At 36.1% G+C, this 20,917-nt stretch overlaps 1 protein-coding gene and 1 long non-coding RNA gene across 2 annotated transcripts in view; one reads left to right on the top strand and one right to left on the bottom strand.

The window, feature by feature from the left end:
- The window catches only part of LOC148280903 (thioester-containing protein 1 allele R1-like), a 42,094-nt gene that overhangs the window by 19,972 nt on the left and 1,205 nt on the right, over positions 1–20,917 (top strand). Inside the window, exons 9-23 of the mRNA XM_088227608.1 lie at positions 206–358; positions 1,919–2,095; positions 3,622–3,717; positions 3,804–3,858; positions 4,217–4,376; positions 6,171–6,475; positions 8,277–8,449; positions 9,857–10,120; positions 11,304–11,443; positions 13,379–13,604; positions 15,257–15,443; positions 15,844–16,169; positions 17,794–17,963; positions 20,215–20,314; positions 20,508–20,670. Coding sequence (XP_088083734.1) covers positions 206–358; positions 1,919–2,095; positions 3,622–3,717; positions 3,804–3,858; positions 4,217–4,376; positions 6,171–6,475; positions 8,277–8,449; positions 9,857–10,120; positions 11,304–11,443; positions 13,379–13,604; positions 15,257–15,443; positions 15,844–16,169; positions 17,794–17,963; positions 20,215–20,314; positions 20,508–20,670 — 2,695 coding nt within the window. The remainder of the gene's footprint in view (positions 1–205; positions 359–1,918; positions 2,096–3,621; positions 3,718–3,803; positions 3,859–4,216; positions 4,377–6,170; positions 6,476–8,276; positions 8,450–9,856; positions 10,121–11,303; positions 11,444–13,378; positions 13,605–15,256; positions 15,444–15,843; positions 16,170–17,793; positions 17,964–20,214; positions 20,315–20,507; positions 20,671–20,917) is intronic.
- LOC148280904 (uncharacterized) lies at positions 20,208–20,911 on the bottom strand. The gene is made up of 2 exons (XR_015822473.1): positions 20,765–20,911; positions 20,208–20,688 (listed from the first exon to the last, which is right to left on the bottom strand). It is a non-coding gene; the product is annotated as an uncharacterized LOC148280904 (long non-coding RNA).

The following is a 20,917-nucleotide window of genomic DNA, read 5'->3' as shown; positions in this document are numbered from 1 at the left end:
AATTGTAAATATAACTAAATAAGAAACAGAAATTTGTTGACGTTTTTATTAATGATTTCAATATTTCACAATTTTATGGGGTTTTTTAAACCGCTAGAAATATTTGTCGCACTTCTTTATAATGATTGTTTAGTATCCATATTTTTGTTTTATAATAACTAAATTTTCTCTCGTATTTTTTTTACAATGAGCAATGTAATTTTAGATTATCCCAGCTCGAAGAATGGATGAACTGAAGTTCCAAGCCACCCACGCCATGGCTCCGGAAGCTGTGCTAATGGTGTGTCACGTATCGGAAACATTTGAAATGGAAATTGTCTCGCTCCAGTTCAAAGTCACTGGCATTCTGCAAAATAATGTAAGACAAACTCCAGACTTTATCATATTGCCGTTCTGGTAAAATAATGACGTAACTGCGAAATGATTAATTTTTCAGGAGAGTTGGAAAATTGAATTAATTCATAATTGAGTTTTAAAATAAGCATCAATCCGTGTCGCTGTTCAGTGTGTAAAATAAAACCAAAATCCTCAACAAGACTGACTCTAGAATAAAAATCCTCCAAAAGAAATCAAGTGAATGTACGTCTGCCCCATACTGTAGTGGTTGACGCGTTTGCCTACCTTGCTTGAGATTCTGGGTTCGCTTCCGAGGAAGGAATATTGGGCGGCCTCCGTGGTGTAGTGGTCAAGACGCTTGATTCACGCAAGGTTCCGGGTTCGATTCCCGGTAAGAACACAAAAATTAAAATGTGATTTTTCTCAAGCCTGGGTGCTTTGTGATGTAATTCACCACTGTAATTAGGCCTCCTGGCCTGTTGTGGTGCAAAAAAAAATTGTATAAAATACGGGTTTAAAAGGTGGTTTTACTCTTTAATATTTCATTGTCCCTAAACTGGTACCGGAAGCGTAAGACTCACCTTACCTTCATGATAAGCTGCATAATGAACCAATTCTGTGCTCTAAGCACCATTGAATGCGGATAAAGCTTTGATGGTGATGATGTTTGATTCGAAAGCAAAGGCAGTTTCTTAGTATGATGAATAAATATTTACAAAAATAAGAATTACAAAGAAACTGGTATTTATTGCAACATTATACGCACATTTTATTTAATACTAGCGCCAAAAGATCTAGTTAGATCATATCTAGTGGCCAACCTTATTTTGTCAGCTCAGTCATGTGCAAATCGTCACCGTTTATATTTTGTTTGGCTTCAACTCTAAATCTGTATGCAAAAGACAAAATGTGATGAAACCGTGGCTTGAGCGAATCAAAGTACGCTTCATAGCAGCAAATTATGCGTAAGAGGGATAAAATAATATACATAATCAGATAGATTCTATATAACCTAACTTTGAACATGCGTACTGACAGTATATTGTTGTGAATTTCTATGATTTAGTTACAAATGTTTTTTAAATAAAAAAAAAAAATAATAACCCGCTTAGCCTCTATTTTAGAGGCCTGTCAGCAGGTGGGAAAGAGGGGATATAGAAGGAGGTTATGAAAATACACCACAACACCCAAACCAATTGAGAAAATATGTTTTCTTGCAACTGGCAGGAATTAAACCCGTGACGCCAGTTTCACAATTTGCCGTCTAACCAACTGCGCCACGGCGCTGTTTTATACAATGTTAGAGTTGATTGTTACATACTTAAACAAAAGTAATAGCGGATTTGGAATTCTGATGCATCACTGCACATATTGCTCATTCACAACACCATGCTAGACTTATTATTATACATAGTACAAGTTTACAAAATGTGAGGAAATGCACTGCCAGTATTTTTGGTCAGGAGCCGCCTAGCCGTCTGTGTTTAAAAGTAAATTTGAGTTCCGTCGCGATGAGGTGATTCTTACACGTGTAGTTAATGTTGTACCCGCAGTGTTGATAGTTTATCTATATTATCATCAGGTGGATTTGTACCTGTCTCCCGAAGAGCCCGAGCCTCTGGGTAATGTGGAGCTACGCGTGAGTGCGGAACCCGACTCTTATGTCGCCTTCATGGCTTCCGCCCCATCTCCCATGTTCTCTGCTGCGTCAGACCATCACTTCCTCGCTGGACAGGGAAGCGGTCTCTCCATGGAAACCGTGAGTTTACTGATGCCTCCTAATTTTGTATTAAAAATCATTCTGCTAGCGATTTTTATTTTAGCACCACTTGTCATCGGGCGCCCTGTGCACTGTTAGGTGCGGCTACCGGAATAATGATGATGATTTTAAATAAATCGTTTGACTGAAAATGTTTCACTTCATTGTAAAATCAAAATAAATTCAATACTGCGTAGAATCACTTTATTAGCGCCCTTGAGGTATTGTATCTTCTGGCACAAGTTTTTAACTACAAATTTTCGAAAAATGAAATGTCTTCGAAATGGCATCAAATAATCTTCTTTTTTTTTTTTTCATAGTCTTTATTCAATAAAATATACACATTATTACAATATTAATACATTATAAAGAAAACAAAGTATTAAAATATATTTTGTCCCGATAAATTATTCATTAATAGTTTGTCATCGGGTGCTCAGACATTAGTTTTAATTAATAATCAAATAAAAAGTGAACAGACATAATACTGTATACGTATAAAATAATTAACATGTAAATTTTTTTTGACTCTTTGAAAAATATTATTAAGAAGAAAAAAACTCAACAAAACCAGATAAAAATGGTTTAAAGAAATATTTTATTTTTTTAAAATAAGAAAATTGAGTAAAATAATACAATTAAAATTAAAGAATAGCAATTTACTTTTATATATTTTAAATATAGGGAAAAAAATAAACACATATATAAATAGTGTGTGCTCATAAATGTAATTAAAAAAAGTAAATAAATATATTTCGTATTTTATAAATACAAAAAAGAATATTTTATAATATTCAGCTTGCAGTTTTATTCGAATTGTTGATTTGGGGTGAGGTTTTAATTTTAAGTGTAATATCTCACAACTAGTAAAATGTAGTTACCGACTTGTTGGCGAAAGCCGACGATATTAGGTACTATGATAATGGTGCTGTATTTTGTGTTATCCATTATAATAATTTTTAAATAGGTACATTAAAAATAAGAGGTATATAAATAGAAAATAATAATCATTTATTGCTTTAAAAAAGGCTGAAGGTGCAGAATCAAAGAAAATATATTTAAACAAAATTAGAACAAAATATACAATGTTTTTTAATTTGTATGTTTTTTTAAATTTTATAAATAAATAGTTCAGCTTTGAGCCTCTGTTTGGTTCCATATTGCTTTTTATTTGATTTATTTTTCTTACTTATTATTGATGTAATCTAATATTATAATACTGTCAATAAATTAGAAACAATGATTTGTATATAACACTTCTAACACAGCATCACCTAATTCTGATGTCTTATCAATAGTCGAGCTTCTCTTGAATGAGTTTTCTGTGGTTTCCTATTCACTAAGCAAAGTTCCTACAAAAGTCCACAGCTCAGATTCCCTCCCTTTTCCAAACTAATCAGATAAATATAGCCAGGAAACAAAATCCACTTGTGAGATATACACCTTGTACATTATAAGAAAGGTCAATAATACTGCAACTCTCATAGAAAAAAGCATCACCTAATTTGCATTTCACATTTTCACAGGTTCTGAGTGAAGTGCGCTCATTTTCTCCAGTCTCTTCAGAGTTAAAACATCTCTTCAAAGAAATTAGCCACGATATTGCAGGGGATACAGTTAATGTACGATTTTTTTAAACATACACAACTTAATATAATATTATATGTTGTAATCAATTTTACTAAAAAATGATTATTTTATTTTACAGCAATTAGGAATCATATTGTTGACTGACAATTTATATAACAAAGGAAATCCAGAAAGTAAGTTGAAACAAAATGTTTTCTTCCATATAAATAAATACGATTTATTCCAAAGTAGAAATACACATTATGCAACAAACTTTCATAGACACAATAAATAAAAATATTTTTTGAGACAATCCAAGTTACATATCTATAATATTAATAGTCTTAAAATGATTGTATATTTGTATTGTTTTATGATTCACACCTCCTTAATTCCAATATGATAATTTATCTCTAAATCTGATTACATATCTTCATTCTATTCTTATAGATGGAGAATGTAATAGAATAAAAATATACAAACATTTAGTCTGCTTCAACTTTATTACATGACAAATTTCTCTTTATGATATTAATTAAGTGTTATACGTAGATCTTTCTAAACGTCCTGATGATACCGAAATGGAACTGAGTACACGCTCTCCCCTCTCCGGACCATACGCCTTCAGCAGATACCCGGTTCCCCCCGCTCCTCGAGTGTTCCTGGGAGCTCTGCCCACCACCGCATGGCTATTCTCCAACATTACTGTAGGGTAAGTAAGAGGAATAATGCCGGTCAATTAAATTACACTGGCCATCATCGAGACACATACCGGTTCTGCCTCAACATACATACGCGCATACATAATGCCCCCAACCCTGATAGATTGCCCAAAATTAATCTCCTCCCTTGTACCCACAAAGACCACCAGACTCCGATGCGAGTATAACAGGAGCGAGGACAAACTGCACTCGCCATTCTCCCCTGGTTCGCGTGCACAGAACTGCTAATAATTATGCAGAACTGTTGGATTTACTCCACACCTCTCCAGCTGCAATTAAATCAGCATATCGGCCATCACCTCAATTCTCCTCGTTTTAATGTGTTTTTCTGTAAGGGAGAGAGTTTATATAATAGTGAATGTGAGGGTGAGTGTGCGTGCATGTGGGTGCGTAAGTATAAAAATGTGTATTTAATAGAGGAGAAGGTATAGGAGAGGGCTTGGTAAGAAATTTGATTGTTTAAAAATATTTTTATAAGTTCAAAACCTTTTTGAATTTTTTTTATTAATGTTATCATACTTTGATTATGTTAATTTTTTAAAGTTGAATGGGGAAGTTCAATTGTTTTTTTTAATTATTTTATTTGTTAATTAATTATGCTATTAAACTAAGCCAAAAAAATATTTTTTTCAATTTTTATGTTTCGTATTATTAGCGCCATATTATCGTATTATTTTTTAACATTTTGTATTTCTCAAGTTCTCTTCCGCTTCTTCTCGTCAGTACTACCGATTGGTACATTGACGGCAAGTAAACTGGAAACCTTCCACAATTTTCTTATCATTAGTTGATCGAATTGATGATTGATGAACTGGTGACATTGTTCAAAGTTGTTCATTTTCATCAAAATATTTTTGAATGCTATAATTTTTACCGCGCGTCAGAAAACATTTGTAGATCTTGTCTACAATACATATTGTATATGTACATGTATAAATAGCGCATAAATTTATAATTTACTTTTCTTATCGCCTGTACCACATAAGACTCTGTGAATAATCTCGTGATAAGTCCTTACTGAATTTTGAAAAAAAAACATAGCGGGCTCTGTGGTTATTTTTACACAAATAATTTAAAACATGGTGAAAACAAAAATGAACAATTTTTTTTTTCATAAATATAAATTTTATGTTAAATTTTCAAAAAGGACTCATAAGTCATTTTAGGGCATATTAACATAATAAAAGGTATGCATAATGATTCTGCGCAAGAACTACCATCTAGTGATGAAATTGTCAGAATTCATCAATGATTAACATTTGTATGGAGTTTTTATTAGCACTTTGTATCCTGGAGCCGTGTAAACACGTGATTATATACTAAAAACGTGCATTTTATTGACATCTAGTGACTTTTATTTGTATTTTTTTGGTGCTGGTAAACCACGTGAAAATACGGGACCAGGACATAACGCGTGGTTATTATAATCACGTGTTTACACGGTTCCAGGATATAAAGCGCAAAAAAGGAGTGAGACCCTGTATATGTGCGAACATTGCAATGTGGCTCTCCATAAAGGCCAATGTTGGCAAAACTATCATACAAAAATGACTTATTAAATTGTTTCAAATATATATGAGATGTTTCAATTGATTTAACGCAGTATTTTCATAATTATAACACTTTTAAGAAACCCTTCACAAAGCACGAAATTTCACACAAATGGGCCGGGCACAAGGTAAATTTTAAGTGTATTCGGCTGGTGCTCAGTGTTAAATGAGACCTAGAAGTCCCGTCAGTAAATAAATGGTTAAATGTTCACCGAAAGTTGATTGTTGAACCAGTTTGGAGGGCAAAGGACTACTGGGACGCCGGCTGCCTGCGAACCCGGGCGCGGACTGGGGCGTGGGCGCCTGGGCCGTGCACCCCTCCCGGGGGCTGGGGCTGGCGCAGCCCCGCCGCCCCCGCAGCGTGCCCCGCCCCACGCTGCGGGCCTCCGCCCCCCGCAGCCTGCGCGAGGGCGAGCTGCTAGCGCTGCCCGCCTCCCTTTCCAACCCCACGGACAGAGAAGTGCAGGCGGAGATCACTCTCCACAACTTACGCCAGGACTTTAGGTTCCAAACTGGAAATGAACTGGATACGCCTAATGGTAAGAATGAACAAATTTACTTGCCTCTCTGATCCAGAATAAAATATATTTGTGTGAGATAGCATCTCCTTTCCGGCCGGTGTTACCTAGTTCCTACCTGTCTTCTAATACCGCCTCTTTTCTATGGCAACCCGTTTTGTCTCTTAAGTTGGTATCACAGCTGTCACAGGCAGGGTAATGCGCCAATACGGATTCTTTTGCTATTTTCACGACTCGACACTGTATGCCTTTTACAATATTAATGAATTTATTACTTAGTTGAATTATAGACATAATATCGCACCTTTAGGATGAAAACGCCTTAACTAAAAAAAGCTTAAAATGAGTTAAGATCATTAAACGACCTTATCCATCTTTCTGCATTTAAAAAAACGCAACATTCGGGTGGGAATAGGACGAAACCGTTATATCAGTCTCTGTATTACTCGGAGAATTTAGATTCCGTGTCAGTATGGAAGCGACAAAATTAGTGTTGTGTTTACACTGCTGTGTGAAGGACGCAACACAGACAATCATATAGCGACCGAAGTACAAGTTGAGTCGATTTTATTCCGATACAAATGGCATGTTTGCTTTATTTTTTAAAATACTTAAATGACCAATTTAGCTTTGTGATTGTTTCGTTCCGACTTACCGATAATCTAAGTGACTTATTTAAGTTAATGTCATTTTATTATTTAAATTATCGATAATCTTAGTGACTTATTTACATTTATGTCATTTCGTGAATAAATAAAAACATGTGTTTAGTGACCTGATCTGACCTAATAAAAGTTTTGTTATTATCTTATTTATCAAAGTGCTTTAGTTTGTCTTTTTTTTTCAATCTGATAATGACTCATTTAATAAATGTCTCGTTTAAACTTATGATCATTTATTTTTATTACTTTTTTTTTTATAGATTCATAGCTGAAAGCCTTCGGTATAATTCTTCACTCAAAATTTGATACTGACTTTGAAAAATATGAAACAATCGACGAAAGAATACGAAGGTGTCACGATTTACATTATTCTTTTGCAATTTCCCAAAAAGTTAATTTTTTGAGTTGCGCCGTTTTCGTCCTAAATGTGTGATATGTACACAGGCACATGTTCAGTTGTAATCCGATCACTAGATAATATAAATAGGGGATTTAGGCAAATTGCAGTGTTTGTTCTACATAATGTGTAGACAGGGACGCTAGAGGTTAACTTTTCCCTCACTAAGCATTCAAAAATTACACATGATCCGAACGGGGGGACCAAACGACCCCAGCGCCTACTTGTATATGGCATCAGGAGAATAAAACGCCGGAAGTGTTTATGACCATGCAATAATTTATTCATGTTTTCGCGTACCTACACATATTTTACTCATTCGTGTATTTTATTCATTTTTATTAGTTTGCCGAATGCTTATGTACATAAAGTGAAATTGACCAAATCGGATACCCTCCTTCGGTCCGGCTAGGTCAAAATATATGTGTTAATTTTTTTTTCATTGTAATTTTGAAATATTTTTTTAATAACCTGGCAAAGATTCTAATATTTGAAGACGAGAGTGGATAAAGGTGTTATCTGACAAAATCAAAAATTTTTGGGGTTAATGTGTTGAACTCCAGTATAATAATTATTGATACTATAACACCTTTGTTCACTCACAAAATTGGTTTACTGCATTTTTTTATGGTATCGTTGGTTTTATATGAAAAGGCTCTACATAAAATCTTCACCTATGTAAAAAGGTTCATTTTTTTCATTTGCAACACAACGCCTTTATCCCCTCGTGTCTTTATTTCATTTTTTTCCATATTACATACAGGTCTCGAGCTTTACCAGAGACAAAAGGTGTCCGTGTCCCCTGGCCATGCGGGTACAGTTGTGTTCTTCATATCAATTCTTCCTTCCAATGATGGGCCTCGGATGATCACCTTCCAGCTCACTGCTACCGGAGTAGGCCTGGCAGATTCTCATGAACTAGAGATTAATGTTTCGGTAAGTTACTTAAATTTTTAAGTCTTCTAGATAAATTTTAATTGTTATTTATTTTAATGTTGTAAAAATAAATTGAATCCACAAATCTGTGGTTAGGTTCCAAGTACATTAAATGCATATTTCAGTTTTGTATGTGAACTCCCCTTAGAATATACAATTAGGGGTAGTGGGTATTGTAAAACAACTTCCGGTGACTACAGTTATCAAACAGAGTCAATAAGGTTAGCTGGGCCATACACTGCGGATGCCTGGAGGGATGCATAGGAGCTATCAACCGACAGACAGACCTGAAAGCTCTTTGTGGATAGAGCTTTCAGGTCTGTCTAATAAAAATATTATAATAATAATAAGGACCGCTTAAGGGAGCTTGACTTAAGTTCACTGGAAGAGCGGAGACAGCGTGGTGACTTGATTGAAACATTCAAAATCTTAACTGAGCAATATAACGTACCCAAGTTGAAATCAATGTTCACTATGAATGAAAACCGCCATCTCAGAGGTCATTCATTGAAACTAACACTACCTCCTTCTCATCCAACCCCGGGAAGAACTTCCTGACAAACCGAGTTGTGGAGAAATGTAATGGTCTTCACGAGAAAGTGAATGTGAAAACCGCCTAGATGCACACATCAATTTATAATGTTTTATAACCATGTGAACTTGATATACACTCATCAGCTTAATAGCTGCTAGTGTATTATTATTATTAATAATAAATAAATAAATAATATACATTAAAAATATAAATATAATAATCCATAATTTCAACAAAAAAATTATACGAATTCAAATAATTGAGAGTATTAGAAGCAAACTTAGGAATCTCCATTGAAAAAGTTACCGAGATATTTGCAAAAAACTTTGAAAAAAGAATTGTGAGATTATGCCTACCAACTCAATGGAAAATGCTGGTAGTATAATTGAATCTGTTTTTGCAAGATTTAGTGGTGGCTTTGAATTTTTTTTTTTGGTTTCATAGTCTTTATTCAATAAAATATACACATTATTACAATATTAATACATTATAAAGAAAACAAAGTATTAAAATATATTTTGTCCCGATAAACTATTCAATAATAGTTTGTCATCGGGTGCTCAGACATTAGTTTTAATTAATAATCAAATAAAAAGAGTACAGACATAATACTGTATATGTATTTCCGTATTACGCTATTATTTAGGTGGGTAGGCTTTTATGTATAGTTTATTTTAACATCAGTTACTAATTTTCCGTTTTTGGTGGAGATTTCCAAGCTTGCTTCTAATGCCCTCAATTAATCTCTATCATATATTTCCACTGTCAACTTTCTCAGGAAGACCATTCCAATTGTCAAAGAAAAGGTTGGTCAAGAATCGGTTCCTGGGGGTGGAAATGAAGAATTTTGTATATTTGAGTTAATTTTCCAGCCAGCTGGTGAAGAAGAGACGTCAGATGATTCGGACATGCTGAACCTGTCGAGTGGGTCGGCACTGGGCAACCTGTCGGTGGCGGCGCCCCCCGAGGGCGGGTGCGCCGTCCACCCCACCGTGCTGTACCGCGCCTCCGCCTGGGGCTGGCCCCTGGCCCCCGCCCTCGCCCAGCTCCCGCAGAGGGCCAAGCTGCCCCCCGCCAGTGGCTACCACAACATGCTTCCGTACATGGAGGCTGCTGTGCTATTACAGTCGCTCGATGTAAGACTATACTTCTTCTACCAATTAGCATGTTCGGTTACCATGCATGAGGTCCCGAGTTTGTTTCCTTGTTATTAACATTTCCAAACAATATATTTATTTATTTAAACTTCATGTACAAAGAATAAGTTCTTTGGCGGACTTATGCTAAAAGCAATATATTCCACCCAACCAAAAAACAGACTGGTCAATAGAAGAGATTGGTCAAAATTTGTTACTAAAAATACATATCAAAAGATACATATATATTGTGGGTATAAAAGGAAAACCGGCTAACTGCAAAAAGCCAGTTTTGCGTAAATTGAATTTTAAAGTTTGGTTGTTCATTAAAAATCAAGTTTTGTTTTTTTTTTAATACTTATTCATGAAACATTTTTTCATACATTACAGAATTTATATGAAATAAAAAGCAACAGAATTTGAGAAAAAAATAAATAAGTAAGATAAGAAAAATAAAATCCGCATTTAGCTGATTTTTCTTGTGAAGAAATTTGTGCTGGTTGAGTTAGCCGGCGACATTGTCTAACTGAATTTGAGTTGTATCAAATTCAACACTGTCTTCATCTTCAAATCTAAAGCATCTATCACATTAGCGGAAGTGGAAAGACTCTTTTACCAATGATAGAATTCTTCGGGAATGACGCCTGTTTTGCATAACTTTAACAAGTCTTTTTTAACATAGTTTTCGCTGTAGTAAGGTTTCATTATGGCAGATATTTTTACTTCAAGGAAAACTAGCTCACTCTCACACTCACAAACTCACTCACTCAAAACAACTCACATAGCAGTTGTTTTTACTTGTAAAAAATCTTTGGATGTGATATTGTTTTAGTAACGAAAACCAGACAAAGACATTAAAAACGTAAATTTCAATTGAAAAATAATCACTTAAAATCATTTAAGTGATTTGAGACAAAATGCTATATATACGGTTTTACTAACTCTACAATTGTCTGAAACTCAGTTAATGGCGGTAATATCATTCAACCGATTATACCTGTAGATAGAGGATAAAAATTTTAAGTTAATGGTATTCATAACTCAAATATGCCAAAAACGTAGTTAACCGGTTTTCCTTGTATACCCACGATATGTTATAATTTTTTTTTTTTAAATAACCGTAAAAAATGTAAAATAACCGTAAAAACTTAAAAAATGTAAAGCATTTAAAATGTATTTCTAGAATTCAGCACAACTCTCGGAAGCCGTACGAGCTTCGTGTATGGAACTGATGAAGAAAATCTACCAGCAACAATTAGCCTATCTACAAGCCGATGGCTCTTTCAGTTTGTTTAAGAATCCTTTCCAAGAAGGAAGTATATGGTAAGAAAAATATAACTCTGCATTTATTTTCAGCCTTATACGAAGGTTGGTTGATATGGTCCACCCCTGACCTATTCCAAGTGGATGAAAATGTTATTGTATCTTGTTTTTCGACGTAGTCCCCTTGGATTTGTATGCACTTCTTCCAGCGATGCTTTCTATAGCTTCCTGTGGCGCAATCACAAATAATTATCCACGTGCTTAAAAACGTACTAAGCGCGGTCATAAGTCAACGTGCGTGTAATCTCTTCGTCGAGGCTCGTGTCGGTTTGTTTTTTGTTTTCCTCGTAAATAAATACAATTCATTGCCGAAAAAGAACGCAAATATTGCATTTGCAAAATAGTAAGGAGTATCTAATACACAAAATGAAAATGAAATTATAAACAATTACTATGGCGACTGCCTTTCTTGACATTGGCTTGCCGACCGCAGCTAAATGCAATAAATAGCGTGATAAATTGTAAACAAACAAATACAACTTTATAAAACTAAATTATTTTACTTTAGTTACAGTTTTGGAATATTTTCCATATTTACACCGGTGAAATACAACTATGTGATTGCGCAGCAGAATTATGCGTCGCGAAACATAAATATTTGACAATATTAAAAAATATAATAATCCCGATCGATAACTTTCGCATTGTGGTTATAATAATAAAAATACATATATAGTTTTATTCCACTTTTATTTATAAATTTTTACCAGAGACCGAGTTTCGTCGTGACCGACATCGTCAAATTTATAAATAAAAGTGGAATAAAACTATGTACGTATTTTTATTATTATAATTAAATGCAGTTCCGCCAAAAAATGTCTCATTTCACATTGTGATTGCGAATATGATAAACATCCATGGTGAGAAATTGTTATCACGCTGCTTATTAGCACGTCGATAGTCATTTGTGATTGAGCTACTGGTAGAACATCATCCTACCCCTGCCAACCACTCTTCTACATATCACATGACCTCATCGTTGTCTAAAAATGTATTTCTACGCAAATTTTTCTTGAGTTGTAGGAATAGTCGGTAGTCGCTGGAGGGCTAGATCAGGTGTATATATGGGGTGTTTTACCATTTTCCCAGTTTTCTGAATAGCAGTCATTGCCACCAACGCCTTATGGGTTGGAGCCTCGTCCAGCATTTTGCGGTGGTCAGCGACCTGTTGCGACTAAACCCTTGCAGTTGGCTACATAAAGCATACATATCAGTTTGACTGGTCAACTCGAAGCAGGTCAGGCGTGGAGCCTATCAATCAACTCTCGTACGTAAATTTACCAGTTCTTCTGGGCAAAATTTTGTGGTACAGTCACACTCCCAGACAGGTTATATTTCCTTAAAAAATACAGGTATGCTGGTGTTGTGAGATCAAGTGATTTTCAGACTGTACAATAAAGCTTAAATCGTATTCTCTTTCTTTTATGTGTAATTGGTCCTCAAAGAAAACGAAAAACTTAGAATTTATCGGCTTATTTGTATACAATGCACTTTGGGTGTGTTCGACGGGTATTTAAAATTATTGGAATTAAAAAAAGAAATTTAGCTGTAAATAAATAAAAAATTATATCAACAATGTTTTGAGTATGTTAAAATGTTTGTAGACAGGCTGAATTTGAATGGTGAATGTTACACAGTGTGTAAAATGGCCACTTGAACCAGCCAATGACAGGTCATATGCCCTATGAATGCCTAAACTTCTATATTCCCTTCTCAAAAAAAATTTCCTTTGGTTGCAACAAAATATTTTTTTTTGGCAAATGTTTATTGACATAAAAAAGAAAGTGAAAAAAATACAGAAATAAAAAAGAAAGTAAAAATGCATTTTACCTTTAAATTGCTCTCGTTATAATTTGATTCTGATTTCCGTATTTAAAAACAATAATTTAAATAGCAGAATATAAGTTGTGCAAACAATTTCACATTTGATTTTAGGGTAACGGGGTTCACGGCTCGTTGGTTTGGTACCGGAATGGGCACATCCAGGCGTGACGTGGGAATACCAGCCAGTACTGTCCGTGAGGCCCTCCAGTGGCTCGCGGCACGCCAACAAGCTGATGGAAATTGGAAGGAGGCAGACACAGTCACTAGGGAGGATCCCCTCCAACAAGACCCACTCGTGCTCACCGCACTCACTCTGTTTACTTTCTTGGACACTAAGGTGACTCAAATTATCATTTGGTAGTATTTTAATCGCCTTGTGTAACATAACAAAGTTTTTGGTCCCGATTACGAAGATACGGTAAGATATCTACCAAGCGCATACGGTGACCATTATCAGAAAGGGTGCTTAAGATATCTATGGCTAAAAACAGATGTCTTTAAATTTAGAAAAAAAACAATAATACGATGCTTTTAGAACAAAACGATAAAGTTACGTCATTTAATCCACATTGGCCAAATCCAAAATTTCACTATAGAACTGGAATCACCTTTAAGAGCAGTATCCTGCGTATCCAACTTATACCATCAAGGGGTAGGCATACATTTGTTGATGTAGGAAATACATAGGTAGGTAAGATGTATGCTGAAAATATTTATTACGTTAAGTAATCTTTCACACTGGAAAGTTCTTTGCAGAATTTCAAAGAATATTTTATAATATTTTTTATTGCACGAGGATAGAACACGAACAAAACCAAATAGCAAGATCGGGTAAAAAGTATATTAAAGTACAATTCTTAAGCTTCAAAATCATATATTTAGTTTTCAGCATAGTCACCATTAAGCCTAACACATTCCTCCCAACGGTTTTTTCATTCCATCACTGAAAAATTCTTCTGACTTTTCTTGAATCCAGGACTTGATAGCTGCCTTCACCTCATCATCCGAGGCGTAATGACTACCCTTGAGGTCTCTCTTGAGTAGAGGGAAAAAATCTCAAGGCGCAAGATCAGGGGAGTATGGAGGGTGTGAAATCGGTTCAAACTTCAGGTTTCGCAGCGCCTCTGCAATTGTGGACGAGCATTGTCATGTTGCATGATTTTACGGTATCCCAATTGTTCAATAATGAAGCTGACATGTTCCTTGGATATTCCAATATGGTTTACAATACTCTCGAGTTATTTGCCGGTCATTTTCAATTGACTGAATCAAATTGTCGACGAGTTTGCGATGTATATCTGTGACAGTGATGGGATGTCCACTGCTTGTTTCATCAACAATTATGGCTTTTCCAGGCTCACAACCATGAAATTTGAACTATTTACAGTAGACCTATCAACAGCATTGTCACTATAAACCGCTTTCAAATGACGATGAATCTCAGTAGGTGTCACTTTTTCAGTAGTTAAAAATTCGATAACAGCACGCTGTTTAACTCGCGTTGATATAGCACAAGAACACATCTCCATACTTCCGCTTCTCAAAGTACGCGGGATGAACCCATGCCTTCAAAGCTGTACATGCGTGTAGAGGGGGAATGTTACTTCTACATGCTACCTGGTGCGCTTCTCAAGGTCATTTCGTTCGCGTTCTTTTGTAATTGCAAAATACTCAACGCTTTCCAATTCAAAGTATGTTTGGACCGAATGCACCTGATATTTGATGTCTAAATAGTCATATTGAAATTTCCGCTACCTCTGTCGATTGCAGGGTAGAAATCATGTTTCTGGTCAAATTTAATACAATTATAGTTTCCAATTTTCATTTGTAATATTTTAATTGATTACATTGATATTTTTTTTCTTTCTATCTTCTTGCAATACGGACCCAGAAACGTACTGCAATGAAGTAATTTTGGTGAAAAAGGGTCCCATTTACTAGTATTAAAATAATATTCTTTAATTCATTTAAGTCCATTGTGTGTTACAGCACCTGACGCTAAGCGAATATGGAAATGTGATGAATAAGGCTCAGGATTGGTTAGCCAGACATGTCCCCGACGCCAGCTCACAAGGGGCAGCTACCCTGGCCCCCCTGGCTGCAGTCCTAGCTGCCGCACACCACCCCGCTGCCTTCCAGGCCACTAACATCCTCAACAGCATGGCCAATGTATCAGGTAACTATTACTCCTACTATTTTAATTATTGTGCCATTACATGTGTTATGTTTATACACGCACATATTTTACTAGGCACTAAAGAAAAATATAATATAAACATCAAAATGAAGTAAAACTCATTTAAAAATATTGAAATACGCAAATTTTTTAAAAAATATATTTTTAAAACTTATTAATAATTAAGGAGTTTTACCTACCAACAAAACTCCTATTATGTTGCCTCTCTCACCTAGAATGTGTTTGTGTGAGATAGCATATCCTTTCCGGCCGGCGTTATCCAGTTCCTACCCGTCTTTTAGTTCTGTCCCTTTCTATGGCAACCCTTAAGTTGGTATTACAGCTGTCACCGGCAGGAGAATGTTATGTTTTTTGCTTCATTTGAATTTATCTTGTCCAGAGGGAATACGCTGGTGGGACGTGGAGACACCGAACCCACTGCGCGAGCGCGGGCGCGGCGGACGCGGCGTGAGCACGGCGGCGTGGGCAGCGCAGGCCCTGCTGCGGCAGGGGCTGAGCGCGGAGGCGGCGCAGCTGGCGCGGCCGCTGCTGGGGGCCCTGCGCGGGGGCGCCCGCCCAGGCCCCCTGCTGCCGGCGCTGGCCGGCTTCGCCTCCCGGGCCCCCGTAGCCTCCGCTGCCACGCTGGAGTTCCGCTGCCCCGCCAATAACGACACCACCATGCTCAATGTTAACAAAGGAAACTATTTACTGGTGCAAGACCAACAGGTATATATTATACTTTCAACAGATATCATCATCATTCCCTTTCCGCACCTAATGGTGCATAGGGCACTGCATTGGTAAACCGATCGCAGCGTATCTTGAACTTTTTTTTTTTTACTTGTAGGTAAGATGATCAGTCTTACGCTTCAGGTACCAATCCAGGGACTATAAAATATTCTAGTGTGAAAACACCCTTTTAAATAAATATTTCAAATCATCCATGTCGGGAATCCAACCCGAGACCTCTTGCATGGTACGCAAACGCGCTGACCGAGGCCGACAAAACCTTTTTTTCAACAGATATTACAGGAATTTAATCCAATAGAGATAAGACTTGTGTCCGCACAATGTAAATGAATAAAAAAATATTCATGTATTAGTTGTTTAAAATAAGTTGTGTCTGTTTTTTTTCCAAATTTAAAAAAAAATGGTAAAAGAATATACATAGGTATAATATTACATTTTGCCTATGTTTGAACATCCATTTTTTCTGCGATTCTTCCATCTCCTCATTTTAGTATCTTCAAGTTAAAAATCTTTATTGCTGTGAAGAGATTCATCTGATTGAATTATTCAACATACACCTAAAAATAATTTTCCAATTTTTATACTTCTTAGACTGGTCGGTTTGTCTACAAAAATTTAGATAAACTCGAAATATCGTCATCGAAGAATTTGTGGAGCTATCTGGAGTGAGTTTGAGTTCAGTGCAGCGAATTTTAAGTGAAGATTTGGTGATGAGAAGGGTGGCTGCCAACGTTGCTGAGTTGAAGAAAAAACGAGGGAGGTGCTGTCAAGCAAATTTTAAAAAATGTATTTCCAACAATTGAACAGAATATTGGATAAATGCATCAGCTCCAATGGAGAGTATGAAGGCGATTAAAAGTTTTTGTAACAATATATTTTTTTAAAATACTAGTTCGGTTTCTTTTGGGCACCCCCTCGTATGTATTATATAATATATTATACTTTTTGTGATTTTTAAGATAATATGGAATGAATTGAACACACTCGATTTAATGTTCATGTTTTCCATTTGTAACTTGTAAAAATATGTTTAAACCGGTGAAACTGATAAGTAACCTTTTTATTTTTGTATTCATTTGTCAGCCTCGTGGTGTAGTGGTCAGCGCGTTAGCGAGAGGTATCAGGTTCGATTCCCGAACGGTTGACATTAGGTGACATTGACACGGTGTTTTTACATTAGAATATTTCATATGCCGTGGACTGGTACCTGAAGCGCAAGACTGATCATCTTACCTTCGTGTAATTTTGTTTTATCAAGCTACGCTGTGATTGGTGTACCAATGCAGTGCCCTGTGCACCGTTAGGAAAGGGACTGATGATGATTAATTTTTCAATCTGATCTTTGCACATAATGATTATTGTATTTTGGTAAAGGAATATAGGTAAATCTTTGCACATAATGATTATTGTATTTTGGTAAAGGAATATAGGTATATCTTTGCACATAATGATTATTGTATTTTGGTAAAGGAATATAGGTATATCTTTGCACATAATGATTATTGTATTTTGAAGTGACAGAATTTGTATTATTCGCCGTATAGTAAGTTTATCTTTTTAGCTGAAACGACCGAAAGTAAATTAAAAATTAAATCTACAGGTGCGCGACAGGCAGTGCTCGGTGTTTGCGCAAGGCTCGGGCGCGGTCGTTGCGGCCCTACGCGGCGTGCGACGCACCAACGTAACGGCCCCTTGGCCACGCTTCACTCTGGACCCTCGAGTGGACTCCACTTCCACCGCACACCATCTGCAGCTCACTATCTGCGTGGGGTAGGTCTAACCATCACCATCACCCTCATCTACTTCCAATCGGCACTGCACTTCATTTTATTAAATCAACAGCTCGCATATCTAGAGATGAGCGAGAGGCTCCCTTGTGGAAATTTATAAAATGCTGCATGGGGTATTATGACTGCAAATTTGATGAAATCAAAGAATCAACTTCAACCTAGCTGAAAATTTTATCAATGGCAGATCTGTGCATACGTGATATGGTCTGCCTCGAGAAATAGTCGCGGCGCCATCCATACTAATATTGTAAGTGCGAAAGTGTGTTTGTTTGCTTGTGTTTCCTTGATGTCTCAATGAAGCGATCAATTGACATATATTTTTGCATGAGGATAGCCGGAGAGGTGAGAAGTAAAATAGAATACTTATTTTTCATCCTGAACATTATTTGAAAATGAGTAGGCGATAAGGTGGGATGTCAAAAAGAATAAATTTGAAATTAATTTTTTAAATTTGAAAAATGGACTTACTTTATCTATGGTTAGTTTGGTTTGCTTTTCGTTTTGGTTTTGTGGTGGGATTTTGGATTTGCGAACAGAATATCGATGTTACGTCGCCATAGATTAATGGAGTGTCATATTTTTTTCATAGCGATAGTATTCATAGGATCGGCAATCCATACAAGCTACTTTCTATCTCAAAAAAATATTCCATTGGGAAAATTCTTATTGATAAACAACAAAACTAATCAATTGCCTAATTAATTTCTCCCTAATACCATGGGAGCGAAGCCACGGGTAAAAGCTAGTTATAATATATTAAAAAAACAAAATGGACGTAATATAGGAAGTGAAATAATCTCACCAGGGGTGATATTCTGCATCTTCTCTACCTCAGAGAGTGATTAATTTGAAGAATTTTGTTTTTTTAAAGTGACGAGAATTTGCTTCACATAATGGCCACACTGATGATTACATGCATCCGTACTACTGGTGAAATCGAACTGTAATTGGTCAGTGATGGATCGCAGTAGAATATGTTTTGCATCGGGTACACCAATAAAATGTATGAGTTAACAATGATCGAACATTGATGTAATTATTTTTAATAAAAAAAGTGAGTCATTTAATTTTCGTTCTCAAAAATGATTTAGTTCTCGTGGCTCTCCTTTGGTACCTAACTCTTTGAATATATCATCGTGACCTTATCATAACCAACACAAAACAAGCTACTTATTATTATTTTGTGTTGCCAGACAAAAAATCAGCTGTGTACTTTTTATTTTAACAGTTAATTCTTCTTTTCTTTTTTTATTCATAGTCGTTATTCAATAAAATGTAATCAAAACAAGATAAAAAATAAAACAAAGTAAATCGAAAATTGTATCTTATATTTTCAGTGAATGTAACATATCGACACATCCTACTTACAACTGTGTAACTGCAAAATGTAAATTTTACATTTTTTTGATTAATCACACATACACACTTATACTTTGCTACATAACCTATCATCAATACTGTAAGTCGCTGATACAGGCTTATTCAATGGGAATTATTGAAATGTTTCACGAGTATCTGCCTAGTTACGTAGTTTTACTCTGTACTTCATTTGGTATCTTCCCCTAAAATGTTCACTTAAGCTAGGGTTTCCTGGGACAGCGGCGCCCGTATCTTAACGGCCGAAGTGAACGGTGATTTGATAGCCGTCGTAATGGTGATTAAAGAGTGGTTTCCAAGGAAAACAGTGTTATCAACACTCTAGTCACCGTTACGACAGCTGTCCACCGCATCACCGTTCACTACGGCTGTTAAGATACGGGCACCGCTGTCCTAGGAAACCCTAGCTTTACACAGCTTTTACCAAAAAATTCTAATTATATGCGGTCTTATATTTGTTTATGTATCGCTGTCACAACATTAATATTTTCAATTTTTTGATGGAGCCTGTTCTCTCGCTGTCCGAGGTAGAACTGAGCGACGGGCAGATCTCCGTCGCCCGCGCCGCATTCCCCCCGCATAATAGTCTGTAGCTGGCACATACCTATTTATTCCTCGGATTTTATTTTAGATATATGCAGTTAAACATTTATACGTTTTAAAAAAAAAACATGTTCTTACGATTTTTTTATTTTTTTTAATATTTGATATTAAAGTTTCAATGGTGTAAATTTCAAAAATGTAACAATCATATAACCGTGAATGAGGCAGTTACACAGTTGTACGTAGGATGTGTCGATATTATGTACAATAACAGAATAACTATGAAAATACCAAATGTTAATTCTTTTCAGATTTGTGACTGAGACAGGAGAGGACACCAGCGGCCCAGTATTATTAGAGATGAGATTGCCATCAGGATTTGACATTGATATTGACTTGCCTGCATTACTGGTAAGGAAACATTAAACTGTTTATATTTTATCTAATTTTTATTATTGTTGCTCCTATGTTCTCTTATGGATCTGCCTATTTGTGGTATACCTACGATACATTTTACCAAGCACCAGTCAGTAATAATCATGTGGCATCCACACAAGGCTATAAGAGAAGTACATAAATTAATGTTTTTTTTTTGTTTAATCAGGCAAGTGGCAAAGTTCGCTCGGGTCTCGTAGGGGAGACACTCCAGTTAATACTGGCTCCGTTGGGCCCCCGAGAGACATGTCTGACCCTCGGAGCACCCCGACTACACGCCGTGGCCAAGGAACATCCTGGAGTCATTACGGTCCGAGATTTGGATGATGAAAGTGAGTACTCCACATTTCCTACAAAATAGGATAGTTATTGCTATGTGCAAAATTGTTTTTTAATATTTTAATAATTGAAAACTCTACTACGCACCTGGATCCTTTCTAATTCAGCTCAATTCAAAATTTGCGCTGTGTGTGTTTATGTGTCCTGGCGAATGAAGAATACAGTTATGTGTGCGAAATAGAACCAGTACCCTGGACGAGCGTTTCCCACTTGATGGCTGCCCAGGCAAAAATCCTGAAT

The sequence above is a fragment of the Micrasema longulum genome, unplaced genomic scaffold (genome assembly GCF_059751315.1).
Source record: "Micrasema longulum isolate JH-2025_06_02 unplaced genomic scaffold, ASM5975131v1 h1tg000513l, whole genome shotgun sequence".
Taxonomy (NCBI): domain Eukaryota; kingdom Metazoa; phylum Arthropoda; class Insecta; order Trichoptera; family Brachycentridae; genus Micrasema; species Micrasema longulum.
The sequence above is the reverse complement of the archived record's forward strand: the minus strand, read 5'-3'. Positions and strand labels throughout refer to the sequence as shown.